This window comes from Geospiza fortis, unplaced genomic scaffold (genome assembly GCF_000277835.1).
Source record: "Geospiza fortis unplaced genomic scaffold, GeoFor_1.0 scaffold200, whole genome shotgun sequence".
Lineage (NCBI taxonomy): Eukaryota > Metazoa > Chordata > Aves > Passeriformes > Thraupidae > Geospiza > Geospiza fortis.
The window spans coordinates 747,041-760,916 of record NW_005054353.1 but is presented as its reverse complement, the minus strand read 5'-3'; the positions used below and the strand labels follow the sequence as shown (position 1 = coordinate 760,916).

The window sequence follows — 13,876 nt, the reverse complement described above, 5'->3', positions numbered from 1 at the left end:
GTGGCACGGCCAGGGTGAGGCCTCGGTGCCGGGGTCTGTGAGGAGGCGGTGGGACAGGGACGGTGCTGGGCCTTGCTTAGCGGCCGGAGGGCTCTGTCACGTGGGGAAGAATCTTCTGTAGGGTGGATGCCCCGAAATACACCCTCCAGTAAATGCCCTGGCGGAGGCGGTCCCTTGGGGGCTGCTTGAGTTCACAGCAGTTTTAACTGCTGTGAAAAGTGAGGGAAACTTGGTCGCCGAGCGGAGTCCTCTGCCCTGAGGGTCTCTCACTCGATGGCTCAGGTCTGTGGCAGGAGCACACACGAGTCGTTCTCTTTTCACGTTGGAAAGTGTCCTTGTGCTCTGCTGCCGGAGGGATGGATGCTTGTGGGGGTGGGCGTTGCATAGTTGCAATTGCAAATCAGGGAGTGGGAAGAGGCAAACCCCAGGAATAGTCCCACAGTAGATGTATTTTCTCAAATATATAGGCTATCAGGTTATGTTAATTACTGTGCCCGTTTTTAAAAATAATTTATCGTTTGACTTCTTAGTGCGTAAAACAATTTTGCTTTGTGTTAAATTTAAGTTTAATCGTATATTTCTATTGGAATAGGATATAGTTGTACAATACACAGGCTGTAGTTGTGTAGTGTACAGAATGTAATTATATGGTTTACATATATATTTACTGTCTTTGAGCTCTGATTTTACTTTTGCTTCCTGGTAATGAAAAATCTAGGGACGACACAATATAAATTTGTGATAAAGGAGTTAAGTTTTTGCATTCATCTTTAAGACCTGTACATTCCCCATTTAGAAAAAAAAATCTTTAAAAGCATCTTCCTGTAGGATGATAAGACTTGAGCAGAATGTAGTTTGAAACATCTGATGACTTCTCCAATAACACATTATGTGACAGTACCTACTGTGGAAAACTTTGAAAATGAATTGGTTTGTAGTTACTATCTAGGGTGGTTTTAGCTGGCAGGGGGGTCAGAAGGGACAGGGCTACACTGTACTTTCAGGCTGACAGTGCTGCATATCTTAAATGAGAGAAGTAGGAGACACACCAGCAAACATTTAGGAAAAGAAATGGAAATGTCTGGGGAGTAATCAATGTCACCAGCAGCAGTGGAAACCTTGGGAACTGGTGGTATCACAGGACAGAAAATCACACTGTGAAGTTAGCATAACCTGCCAGATGTTTTGGGGTGGATGTGGCATTTGCTGTAACTTCATTGCCTAGCTGGAGGTGCGTGTCTGGCCTAACTGAAACTAAGAAATGTTTAAATCTTTGGATTAGGTCAGAAAGAACTAGATTTGGGCGTGTCTAAACTCTGGCATGTCTTTCTATTCCACATGGGTTTTGAAGCTTATTTCTGGAAATTTGTGATGAGAACTCAGATTTGTTTCTTTAGTGGAAGGGAAAATCTGTACTCAGTTTTTGTAAGATATTAACTCAGATTATTTCTTAAGATTTGAAGCAAATTTTTCATGGCTGTGCATAATTTCTCCTTTATTGGCAGTTTGGTACAGTTTCCCAATTGTTAGTATTCCCAGCTATTCTAGGCCACCCCTTTTTTCTGCAAGTCCAGAAGAAATGCAGATTATTTTTTGTGGGCTGAATTTTTGGTGCTGTCCTTGGATGCAGTCGTAGTGTGAAATGGACCATGTTTACTTGGCAAAACAGATGTGAACACCAGAATTCTTGACTTTGGTGCCTGTTCACAGGAGCAGTTACTGAGAGGGATCTCTTGGCATCATATCTGTGGTGCATCTGTTTACAGGTAGCAAGAATTTCATATGTACGCTAAAAAGCTGCAGGGATGCCCTAGAATCCCAGTGTTGCCTTACAGGTATAGGGCACTTTTATCTCCACTTCCTTGTAGAGAAGCACACAAAGCAATTGTCTGTTGCATAAATCTGTAATACAGCCCAGAAAGCAGCAATGATGATGCCCAAGTGATATTCTGGGCCTTTGTGACTTTTCAATGGAGGTGCTGTCAAAATAATTCAGTTTTTTCCCTTGACTAACACTGCATTGCACTACAACAGTAACACAATACTTTTAAGGAAGAGTCCTTTTCAGAATACCTTTTAGTTTAGAAATAATTTAGAGTAGATGTTCTGATTTTATGCTGAACAATTTGTGCAGTAGTTGACACAGTGTTTTCTTGCATCTTGAATTTTTAACTGTACTTTAAATGTGCTTTATAGTTTTTTCTCTCACTAGAAAGGAGATTTGCTCTTGAAATAGTTACAAAATTTGCCTCTTAGTGTTGTAATTTTCCTTTGTTGTTATTGTTTAGTTTTTCTATATTGTTGGCAAGCTCACATGTGAGGATACAGGTTGCATACAAGGGAAAAACAAAATAGTTATAGACAGAATTTTCTCAAGTACTTAGTTTTTAATCATGCCCATCTCCTGCATGCTGCTACCAAGTGAAATGCTGCTTAACAAGCATGGGAAGTGTTAATGAAGGTTTTCCATTCTTTTCTTTAAACTTGAGTTTAATGTTCACTGAAAAGCACAACGTTTCAGGTTTTGTGGGAAGAGGAAGAACTTGTTCTTAGAATATGAACTGTTTGTGAAAAAATTGTTTTTTAACGTTTGTGTCAGTGGACATGTTGGCAATTGTCAAGTTCCTCCTGAAAATGATGGGACAAAAATGTTTGGGCTTTATTGGCAGAAGGCTAAATGTAAGTACACAGCACAATGATGTTAACTGTCTTCATCTTGCTTCTCCTTGTGTGAGTGCTGTGAAGCAGAGCAAATGTCTCAAGGCTTCCACGTGCCACCTCTACTTCAGATGACTGCAGTGATTTATCCTGCTGCCTTCTCTTTTAATATATCAGTATAATTGATCCCAGCCATTCTTTTCAAATGTTTTAATGTGCTAGTTCTTCTGCACAATAAACCACATTTATTCATATTTCTTGGAGTGACTGTCCAGTTTTTTGTAACTCATGACAGTAATTGATGGCTTTCTATTCTTTATTCCAGCTTTATTTTTATTTTTGAACTTTCAGTTGTTTTTTTTTATCCCTACCTCTGTAGCATATCACCAATTTATTTTTTATAATCTATATATAATGACTATAGAGTACTATAGTAATACTTTCTTTTTCTTTAATTTTTTGGGAGGAAATCTCTGGCTCTTTCATGTTACAGTTCAAATTTTTCTTTATGCTGGGATTGAGTGCCTCTTAGGTTTTCCTTTTCTAGAATTCTGCTGATGTACTCAATGGCAAATAAGATTCTGGTTGGACTAGGAATTAATGTTTTCTCATAAAACTGGATTTATAAAAGTATAATTATCTGCTTGGTTGTATTTTCCTTGTTAAGAGACTAGATGTTATGTGGAAAGTCAAACCTTCTTGGAACAAGAAAATAATTTTCACAAGTCTTTCCCAGAAGTGTAGTTTAGTTAGTCCTTCTGATTTAAGGAACAGCTTCCCTTCTGGAAGACCTCTAAAACAGCTCATAATCACTACCTGATAGTTTAGATTCTAGAGAAAAAAAATAACCCAGAACAACTTTCTGTCCACGTTTTATACTCAACTTCTCTGTATGTCCTTTGGACTTTCTCATATATGGAGATCTATTATCTCACACACACATATGGCGCTTGCATCCTTTGGTCAGAGTAAAGCAGTGCCTGGATCTACTGATTTATTTGTTCTGTTTTAAATGTTTGTGTTATGAAAGTAGAGGCTCAATGAGGGAGAGAGGAATGAGATACATTCTGTCCTCCTCTCCTATTGCTCTTGTACCCTTTGTCTCTTCATTTTTGCCTCCTGCCCCCTCTTCACCTTGCCCCCTTCCCCCTGCCAGTAAGAGCTGATGCTGAAGTCTTAAATGTGTTTCTCTGTCCCAGGATTGTTGCTTGCTTTTAACCAACAAGATACTGTTTCTGGTCTCTTCTTGTATGCTGCTTGGTGCTTTGCAGCCAGTTACACCAGTCGCCGCCTTCTTCCTCGTTTCTCCCAGAGTTTTCATAAATGCTGTCTTCACTGCAGCCCTTCAGGGTGTGTCGCGTGGTGTTCTGCAGTTCAGGAGCTGAATATTCTATTGAAACATCCAGAAACAGAAATCATTAGAATGCCTGAGTCATTAGGATTTTTCTATGGTTCAAAGACCTGTGGTGTTGATGCTATCACTTGAACACCCGACCCAGCATCTGAACTGGTACAGTGCTTGTGAAGGAGTGGGAGGTGCTTTGAGAGGGTGTTTGGTGATGACATTCCTGAGGCCACGTACCATTGTCACTGGAAATAGGCTTTGTATTAAGCTGCCTTAGTGTTAAGTGTGATTTGGTCTTGTAGCAGGTGTGTCAGGGTTGGATAATATGAAAATAATTTTAAAACTACAGAATGCCTTTTTTTTTTTAATCTCCTGGTTGCGTCTCAGGTACTCCTAGATAATCTGTTATTTGACAATGATGTTGGTTTTGATCAGTTTATGGCTGTTAGTGGTTGCTTCACTTACTCTTCTCAAACACTCACAATGCTTTGCCATTAATGGTGCTGTTGGAACCCTTTTGGTATGGATTTTTTTGGTTTTTTTCTACTTTCTCATTTTAGCAGGTGTTAATGAGCAGGTGGAAATGTTCTCTTTGTGGGCATCTCCAGTCAGGGATACTGTATACTTTCTCTTTTCTTGCCGTTACTAAAAAGTTCAGTCCCTCTGCTTTTCTGTTCAGTGCATCTTTTGTTACACAGCTCTTTGAGAGACTCAGCTAAAGGTTATGCTTTTTATTTTTCAGGGCTCTGCTTATATTATGAACATACTGTGCATGGGGTTTTTTGGTGGCAAGAAGGGGATGATGGCAGCAAGTTATTCTTGAATGCAGTCTTTAAGGCTGCATATAATCTGTTGAGAGAGGAAAAAATTTGGAACAAAGAAGCAAAATGAATGATTTATTACTATAATACCTACCAGAAAAATAGGTTTTCCTCTTTGATTTGTCTCAACATATGCTCTTTCAGTAATGAAATATGTGCTTCTCTGCAAAGTATAAGTTCTGTCTTTCCACTTTCTAGTGTCTAACTAGCAGAGAGAGTGAAAAAGAAAACAGAGTTTTGTTCTTGTAGGGCAGTTTTGCAGACATTATTTAGTCTTTTTAATTTGATTTTTTTTTGCTGTGTTTCTCCATGTTGATGAGTTGTGCCTTTCATTTGCTGTGAAGATTTTTATTTTTCCTAAACACACAGGCTTTCCAGCTTCTTGACTGTTTGCTGTAGCAAACTGTATGGTCTTTATTGTAGTTAGTGCGCCTTTCCTTACTGATTGTGGATGCTTTTTGTATTCATGTAATTGCTGCATCTGTGAAATTGTTCTTTGATGTATAAATGTGTGCACCCTTGTTTGACACCAATCCATATGACTTGTGTGCTTTTACTTTATTTAATTTATTTAATTTAATAACCTTATTTAATTACTTTAAATTCTTTGCTTTTACTTAGATGGTTGGCAATTACAAATCTATTTTGACTCATGAGTTCCCTCATTGGTCAGTCACTTTAATTTTTATTGATTTTGTGTATCACAGAATTGCATCTCCTAATATGAAGGGTTTTTTTCAGATAATCACTGTTCTTTCACTATTAAGATTTGTCAATCTTTTCTGTCCATGCCCTTCTTCCTTCCCCTATTTCATATTTGTTTCTAGAAAGTGTTGTGGGACAACTTACTTTCCATAAGTTCTCAATGATCTGCTGTTCTTCAAAGTTTCCTTTTTTTAATTCCCCTTTTCCTCCTCCTGCATATGGAATACATGGACTATATTTAACACTACAGCACCAGCTTTTCTTCAGCTCATCTTCTACCTTATTAGAAGAAGGCTGTCATGTAGAGTCAACTTGTTACTATAGTCTTGCAGCAAAATTCCCTAGAACTTTACGGTGAAGGATTTACATGTTGCAGCCCCCCATCCCTGCTGCAATGTGTGTGTGGTTATATTTTCCTGTGCTGTGTTCAGTGTTAGCTCTAGTGCAAGCTTGCAGCCAAGCTGTGTTTTGAGATTTGCCAGGAGTCTGGGGGCCTGGAGAGCTGGGAATGCTAGAGACCAGGGAAAGGCTAGGACTGCTTGTAAAGGACAACAAATGGTGGTAAAAGGGAGTTCAAAGTGCTGGAAGAAATCATAGGGTGTTACTGAGTGATTTGAGACTCTGTGAGAGAGAACTAAGGGCAAATATGGTGGTGTTATGTAATTACGTGCATTTACATACATGCAAGAGAAGCTGTCCCAACAGCTCTTACAGTACTCAGCTTTTGGAATTTCAGTCTTCTGCTGCTACTTGGGAAGTGCTCCCATATGCTCCCAGAATCATCTTGACTTCAGAATTCTGCTTTTAATGATGTCATTCACTGGCTGATGAGGGATGCAATTTACAAACTGAGTGCCTTATGTGGGTGAAGGATTGGTTTATAAATAGAGAACAGTGTGGCATCCCCTAAGCAGTAAGGGGCATCTGTTTGCTGGTTTTTGAGGGAAGGTAAACTTTCCTGCATTCTTTGTCTGTTTATATTTCAGCTAAGGAAGGAGTTTGAATAGTGAATTGGTCCCATGCTGCATTGAATTGAGCAAACATTAATGGGAAACTGATAATGACAAAAATTGTCATAACTTAACCAGCTATCATATAAGATGAATTAAAATTTGATTGCTGTTACACATTAGGTATTTTGTTTTCATAAGAATATATTTTTCTTTGTAATAATTTATTCTGTCTGCTTGCTTGTGTGAAAATTTGCTTGAGTTCTTTCTCCCCCCCCCAAAAATAACTAACTTTTGTCTTTCTTTTAGCAAACTGAAAAAGCTAAGTGAAGATAGTTTAACTAAGCAGCCTGAAGAAGTCTTTGATGTTCTGGAGAAGCTTGGTGAAGGGTAAGTACAGCTATTTACAGGGGCTTAGGATCAGAAGGAAACTATACATAAAGCATATGTTGGAATATTAAGTTACAGAGAGAGTGACTGTAAATGCCTCTATAGACAAGTTTTACTGCTAAAGCAAATGCACGCATTGGTAGATTTCTACACTTTCCCTTATATATTTATGCATTTTGATGTCTGTTTGTTAGCACAGCAAATGTACTTGCACCTGTAATAGAATTAGAAACTCTTAAATCTTGACAAAAATTTCTGCTGTCTTGATAAAGCACCCTTCTGTCTTTCCTGAGGTGCTGGTAGAACTGATCTTTTTGCAGCCTGAAAAATGCTCACACTTCTGCATATGGCTTTTGTGACTTTTTGTGCATAATGGAAATCAGGAGCAGTTTGCCTTGTTTTTTTTAAAAAAATGTCTCTTACTTTTAGGTCTTATGGTAGCGTGTTTAAAGCAATACACAAAGAATCTGGACAAGTTGTAGCAATTAAACAGGTCCCTGTGGAGTCAGATCTTCAAGAAATAATTAAAGAAATCTCTATAATGCAACAATGTGACAGGTAGGTGTGACATTCTGTTCCTTTTCCAAGAGTCTATGTGAAAATGTATTTCTACTTGTGAAAATAGCTGAAATATAAGCAGCTGCCAACTTTTTCATGGAAAGTAAATTGTCCAGCATAGACTTTTTTAATTAAAGGAACCACTTTGTGGATCTCCTCCTCTCCTTACTTTGGATTGAAGGAAATACAAATAAACTGTTGAAAGAAGAAATAATGGCCTCTGCTTAGAATTCTCTGTGCTTGCTTCACTTTACTCGCCCTGTTAAGGCCAAAGGTTACTGTTTCCTTTAAATGTCTTGGGCTTTGTGAAATTCTGAGTCTGCCTGTTTCAGAAGATCGATAAAGATGTTTCTAGCAGAAGATGAATGGCTAGCAGTTAACTTCCAGAAGAATATTTTCTTGGCTGCCATTTTCCTGTGAGAACATCCCTTTCAAAATGAGAACAGTCTTGTGAAGGTGCTGGTGGATTGTTACCTTACGCTTGTTCACAGATCTTATGATTGCAGGTTTTGTAGAAGAAGAAGCCTTAATGCAAGGATGCAGAAATTACTTTACTATTTCTGTTGTCCATGAAGTTTTGGGCTACAGCTTCAAAATCAAATTTATTAGTGTCAGTCTTTAGGCAAATATGAACAGTGTTTTGAGATTGCACAGCACTTGACGTTTTGAAAAGATCATTTTGTCCTGATTGATAATAATACCCAATTGTTGCTGGGAATACTGGCATAGTATAAATCTGGTAAGAGATGGTCACAAAAATCAGTGGGTTTTCTTTAGAAGTAATACAGCCTTCCTGACTTCATGAATTTATAAGGAGCAAGATCAAAGTGTCATGCTTGTAAGTGGTAGACATTTGGACTAGTTAGGAGGAGACTGACCCACCTTTCCTTCTGAAAAGGTAAATTCATTTGGTGCTAACAGTTGCTTTTAAATGAAATAGTTTTTTGATAGTATTGACCTGTCTTTTTGTAAAGATATCATGTTGCAGGAGGCACCCACAGGTCCTCTCTTCTTTTACCAGTTGTCTCTATGAAGAATGTTGCTGTCAGAAATGCTGATCCTAAAATACAGTTCCTTGCTCCAAAACAAAATGGTCTTTGATTGTACCCCATGATGTAGGTGTTCTGATGAGAAACCACTGTCTGATATTTCAGTATCTCACTTCCTGACTTTGTGGGTGATAGATGACAATCAAACTGTAGCCTTCTTTCAGTTCCTGCCAAAAACCCCGCCCCAAACCTTCAGTCTTTTATTTCCCTAAATACACCATCTAATAACTTATGAACAATGATCCTTTTTATGTTTACCACATCTGTTTCTGCCTTTCTTGTGCAAATGACTCCAAAGAAGCATTATGTCAAGTGACAAACTGATGGAGTAGCAAAGCAATACCTTCGGTTTGTGACAATATTATCACTTCTCATGAGATGCTTCAGTATGAAAAGTATTTGCAAATCCAGCAGGCTTCAAACCAGCACTAGATTCTCTTTAATAAGAAAGCCTAGTTCTGTGCTTGAAATAAATTCATTCTTGCAAAACTGGGAAAACATGGTTGAGTTTCCATGTGATTTTGCTCTGGGGAGAAGAAAACAAGGCAGTCTTTCTAAGAAGAGAAGCATTCAAGAGAGGCCTTAGAGGAGGGAAAAACAAAGCTTTTTATCAGATGACTGATGTTTGGGAAAACCCTGTCTGTATTTGAAGATTGCAGAAAACTTATATACATAGTAGTGCCTTTATCATTTTATTAAGTAATCATAATTTACTCTAAAAAGGCATTGGTTAAGCTAGTTACAAATTTAAAATGTATTTGGTTGCACTTTCTCTTTAGCTGTGTCAAACAGTTTTTAACAACAGGTGTGCTGGTGATTTTTTTTTTTTGTCTTCTAAGAATTCATCTATTTATCTAACTTTTTTTTTCCATTTAGTCCTTATGTTGTCAAGTACTATGGCAGCTACTTTAAGAACACAGATCTATGGATTGTTATGGAATATTGTGGAGCTGGCTCTGTTTCGGACATAATTAGACTGCGTAATAAAACGGTGAGTTGTTTTTTTAAAAAAAATATATAGCAGTGAATAAAATGAACTTGTGAATTAAGTTTGGAAGCCAGATTAAAGCTGGAGTTACAAGACAAGATCTTGGCTGATGCCAAGGGGCCTATCTGTGCCTCGCTTCCCAGGAAACAAGCTCATGTAGTTACTGACTGTCATTGTGCATTCCTCTGTGGAGTGGTCACCAGCAGAAGCAAATGCATTTTGGAATACAAAGATCTTGGGAATTTCTTGAAAATTACTGCTTTGTAGAAGGCAAAACTGTGGCTTCTTTCCTCTACCCCTTCCACCTTACCGTCTGTCAGCAGCCATTTAGTAGCTGCATAGTTTGGAAACAGGTGTAAAATCATCTTGTTGTCTTGCTCTCAATAATTAGGTAGCATGAGAAATAACTGGCATTACTCAAGAAACGAGAGGGGAAGAGATGCCAACTAAGGAATGTGAGGGGGAACCAAAATGAGGGTTGTATGGAAGTGTCTTCATGGACTTATAACAGCAATAATATAGAGGAAGCCTGTAGGAAGCAGGTATTGTTTTAGTTCTCATTAAGAAACAACTTCTCTGAAACGTGTTTTGTTGTAGGTGTCAAGCAGCCTTGAATTCCTTTGAGTCCATTGTTTTCAGTAATAGGCTGTAACATGAGGTATTCTGTTTACCAGTAGGTACTCTGTGGTGACACTACTTGCTGGGCTTCACATTTTGTAAACGCTCCTTGAGATGTTCCTTGCACCTTACTTGGGAGCAGAGGGGGAAAGTAAAGGAGAGAAAAGCAATGTTTAGAAAACAAGGCATAAAAGAAAATGGAATCAGGTTTATTAGGAAGTGGAGGTGATGTCGACACTAAAGGGAGCCCCTTGGAGAAGGTGGCTGGTATTGAGGCTGCTGTGATTGAAGTGATGGGGAAAAGTCAGAACCACTGTGAGATTGCTGGAGTTCTGCAATCTTCAAAATTGGTGTTCTTGCTGTTGTATATTATCCAAGGATCAGTAGCTCTAGTAAGAAATGGCACAAGCTACTCCAGGATTTAAAAAACCAAAACGAACCATAATCCATTTAAAACAGAATTTAAGAAAAGAAAAAAAGGAGCAAACTTGTTTGTGCATTGATAGAAAATGCTTGAATTTTTATTTTAAAAAAGGTGTCCATATGAATGTGTGTGTGTACTTATATAAAATTAGGCTATCTAGTTTTTCTTAGATCTGTTGTAGGATATTGACATAGTAGATGAATTAAAGATTTGAGGGGAAGGGATATTGGAGTCTTGGAGCAAATGCATACTGATGATCAGACAAACTATGTCTTCTGCTGCTCTTAAGGTCCGTATGATTAAATAGCATGAATTCTCTTTGAAGGCACAGAATAATCAGTAAATACATGGATACCAATGATAAAGCTTTTATAAAGGCAAGTCATGGAGTGCATGGCTAGTAGAGTTTTGGGAAGGAGTTGGTAAGGACACAATTAATGCTGGCAGATGTAAAGTTGGTTGGATGTGCTGCTTAAAGTACTTGAGCACACTGTTGATGACCTTACATTTTATTTATTTATTTATTCATTCATTAAATGGAAATAAGAAATGGTTTTGTAATAAGAAAATTAAATAAAGATATTTACTTGCAAACAAGGAGAGAGTTGTTTCTTATTTTATCAGAATATTTACTGAATACAGTCAGACACATAGAGTTATGTATTCTGTAACTTCCTTAAATTGTCAAATGAAGACTGTGGCTGGGCCAAGGAAAAGTTTATTTCCTGCTTCTCATATTTATGGAAAAGAAATAGAGAAAGTTGAATTAAGAACCCTTTAGTGCAATGGCCATTAGGATTATCATTTGGACTTGATGTTAAAGATCTCTTCCAACCTAAATTATTCTAGGATGATTATTAAGTCAGGTCATAGGAGAAGGTGGATTTTTCCTCCTGTTTGGGGAGAAAATGTTAATATGTATTTGCCTTTGTTGCTTGTCTCTAAAACTAAGAATTTATTGATCATCTTCTGTTTTTGTGGTTTCTGTTTTTCAAAAACTGTGTTTGTCTAGAAAGTGAACAACACTGGGCTTTTTTCCACTGTTGTAGTGGACCAAAACTTAGGGAAACAGAATCCAGAGTTAGGGTAATTTTTAGTGGTTGTTTGGAGCCTATTCATATGGAGAACTTTTCAGCTTAGCAAGAGCAGGGTCTTGTCCAAGAGGCCTGAGCCATTAATTTGAAGTTAAATGGACCACTGCAATTCTGCTGGAGTCTTCTAGTGTGCCAGGCAGATCAGCAGCACTTCAGCAAATCCATGGTGCTTGTTAGCTCATTTAGGGTGTGGTTTTCATCAGTCCTGGGCAGCAAAGCTTAGGTCTAGTTTTGTCTGCTTTTCTCAGAGACTGGTTTGGGAGGTACATGTATCATGCATTCAGACTGTGGGTTGCTGCCAGGGAGGGCAGTTCTGCTGCTGTCCTCCAACCTGACTGGTGTGTTCCTCCTGCCTTTTCCATGCCTCAGATGCAGTGATTGTCTGTGGCTGCAGGGTGATCTTCGATAAGCTTGATGATATGATGGAGGAACTTCCTCTCTTCTGTCCTCCCCACCCCTCATGAGCTGACTCTGGACTTACTGTGGCAGCACAGTGGCTTCATCTGATGCAAGGAATGAGCACTGTGGAAAGGGAAGGAAGAACATGTCAGAGACTGACTTTCAGTGTCAATAGATGAGATAATTACAGTGTGAAGCAACACTCACTGGCTGCTCTTAACATAGGAGAGAGTATTTACACACAACCATCCTTGTCTCTCTAATAATTATTGAGGGTGCATTTGCTCATCCACTGATCATGATTAACTAAGTCATTCTAATCCTGACTCTTTGGGGACCAAATTCAACTGACTGAAACATACCAGGTAGTGGCTATGTTGTAGGTTTATCAGAGAAACATGTCTTACTTGGGTCAGTATTTTAAATCACAAGTGGATCGCTGTGCAGGTACTGTGCAGTTGGGCCCAGAGATTGTTCACTTTGTATCTAAAATTATTTCCTTTATCACTTTATCAATTATACCACTTTATCAGTTACATGTGTAATGCCTCATGTACTCCTAATGATTAGCTTCTGCTATGTTTTCTTAGCTAGTTACTTTTTTCTGTGTGTTTAAGCTCCACTAATTCAAGTGAATAGTGTATCCAAATCTCTGGATGTTGTATTTAAATGTCCTGATGGATTTTCTTTCTCTGTACGTTACCATGGGGATCCGGGGTAAATCTTCTGTTATCTGGACTAAAGGCATTTTGCTCATAAGGATGTTGTTTTGCAGTTTTAAGCAGTCATGTTTCTCAGTAATTTCACAGTTAAAATATTTCCAATTTGTAGGCCTTTGCTTCACTAAAGTTCATGTGATCATTAGCTGTAAAGCAGCTGTCTAGGGCCTAGTACCTCTTGTACATTTTAAGTAGCATCTATCGCAGTTATCACTTCCTCAGTTGAACCCACGTGGATTAGTTAGTACCCAGACAGTCCATACACAAAGATTGAAATTCCTTCTGCACTGGCTCACTTGCTTATGTCATCTTGGTGTCCATGGACAAGTCCATCCTGGCTGTGCTGCTGGCCATGTTCTGTCAGTGGGCCTTCCAGGTGATGAATTGACTCAATGGGCTAATCAGCTGTGTTACTCTTCAGAGACTGAGCTTTAGGCCAACATTGTTAAACTGCTTTTCTTTGTGGGTTGAGGAAAAGGAGGAAAGAACTTGATCACAAATGTCTTGATTGCCTTGTTCTGTGTTTAGCCTTACAAAGCAGGTTAGCTTATCCTAGCCTCTGCAATGCAACACTGAGATTATTCAGTGCTTGTCTAATAAAATCCTTACTATGGCTCTGAATGATTGACTGCTATATAAATGCTGGGAAATATTTTTTCCTTAGTTCTTTAGAGTAGCATTGTAAGTTCCTTAAAAATGGATTGTACTGTCTGACTCTCAAAATGATAGATCTTGCTTTCAGTTGCATTAAACTGTGTTTATCTGCTTGGAAGTTTGCTCATGAAAATTACTGTTTTTTCCCTGAGCTGAAAAATCTTTGTGTGCCAGAAATAAGATGCAAGTTATGTGTTGGCTAATTTTTATGAAAGAAAAGGAAGCTTGAGCTACACTGGTATTCATCCATTTCCAAAATAACTTTGTATGTATTACATGCAACTACAGTTGACCAAAAGCATTCAGAAATGGGGAAGTTTCAAAACAAAGATTGGCTATGCAGCATCCTCTGGTAAATGTGCTTTGGGATACACTAACTGTCCTCTCTTCCCCTTTTTCTAGTGTCTTGGCAGATCATGCTCACTCAGTGAGGACTAATATGCTATTAAATTATACATCCTCTGAAGTCCTCTGTTTATTTGTAAAATACTATAACAATTGCTC

At 38.3% G+C, this 13,876-nt stretch overlaps 1 protein-coding gene across 1 annotated transcript in view; it reads left to right on the top strand.

Moving 5' to 3' along the window:
* The window catches only part of STK3 (serine/threonine kinase 3), a 129,696-nt gene that overhangs the window by 3,851 nt on the left and 111,969 nt on the right, over positions 1-13,876 (top strand). The window contains exons 2-4 of the mRNA XM_005423492.3: positions 6,789-6,869; positions 7,299-7,427; positions 9,353-9,467. Of these exons, the coding sequence (XP_005423549.1) occupies positions 6,789-6,869; positions 7,299-7,427; positions 9,353-9,467 (325 nt within the window). The remainder of the gene's footprint in view (positions 1-6,788; positions 6,870-7,298; positions 7,428-9,352; positions 9,468-13,876) is intronic.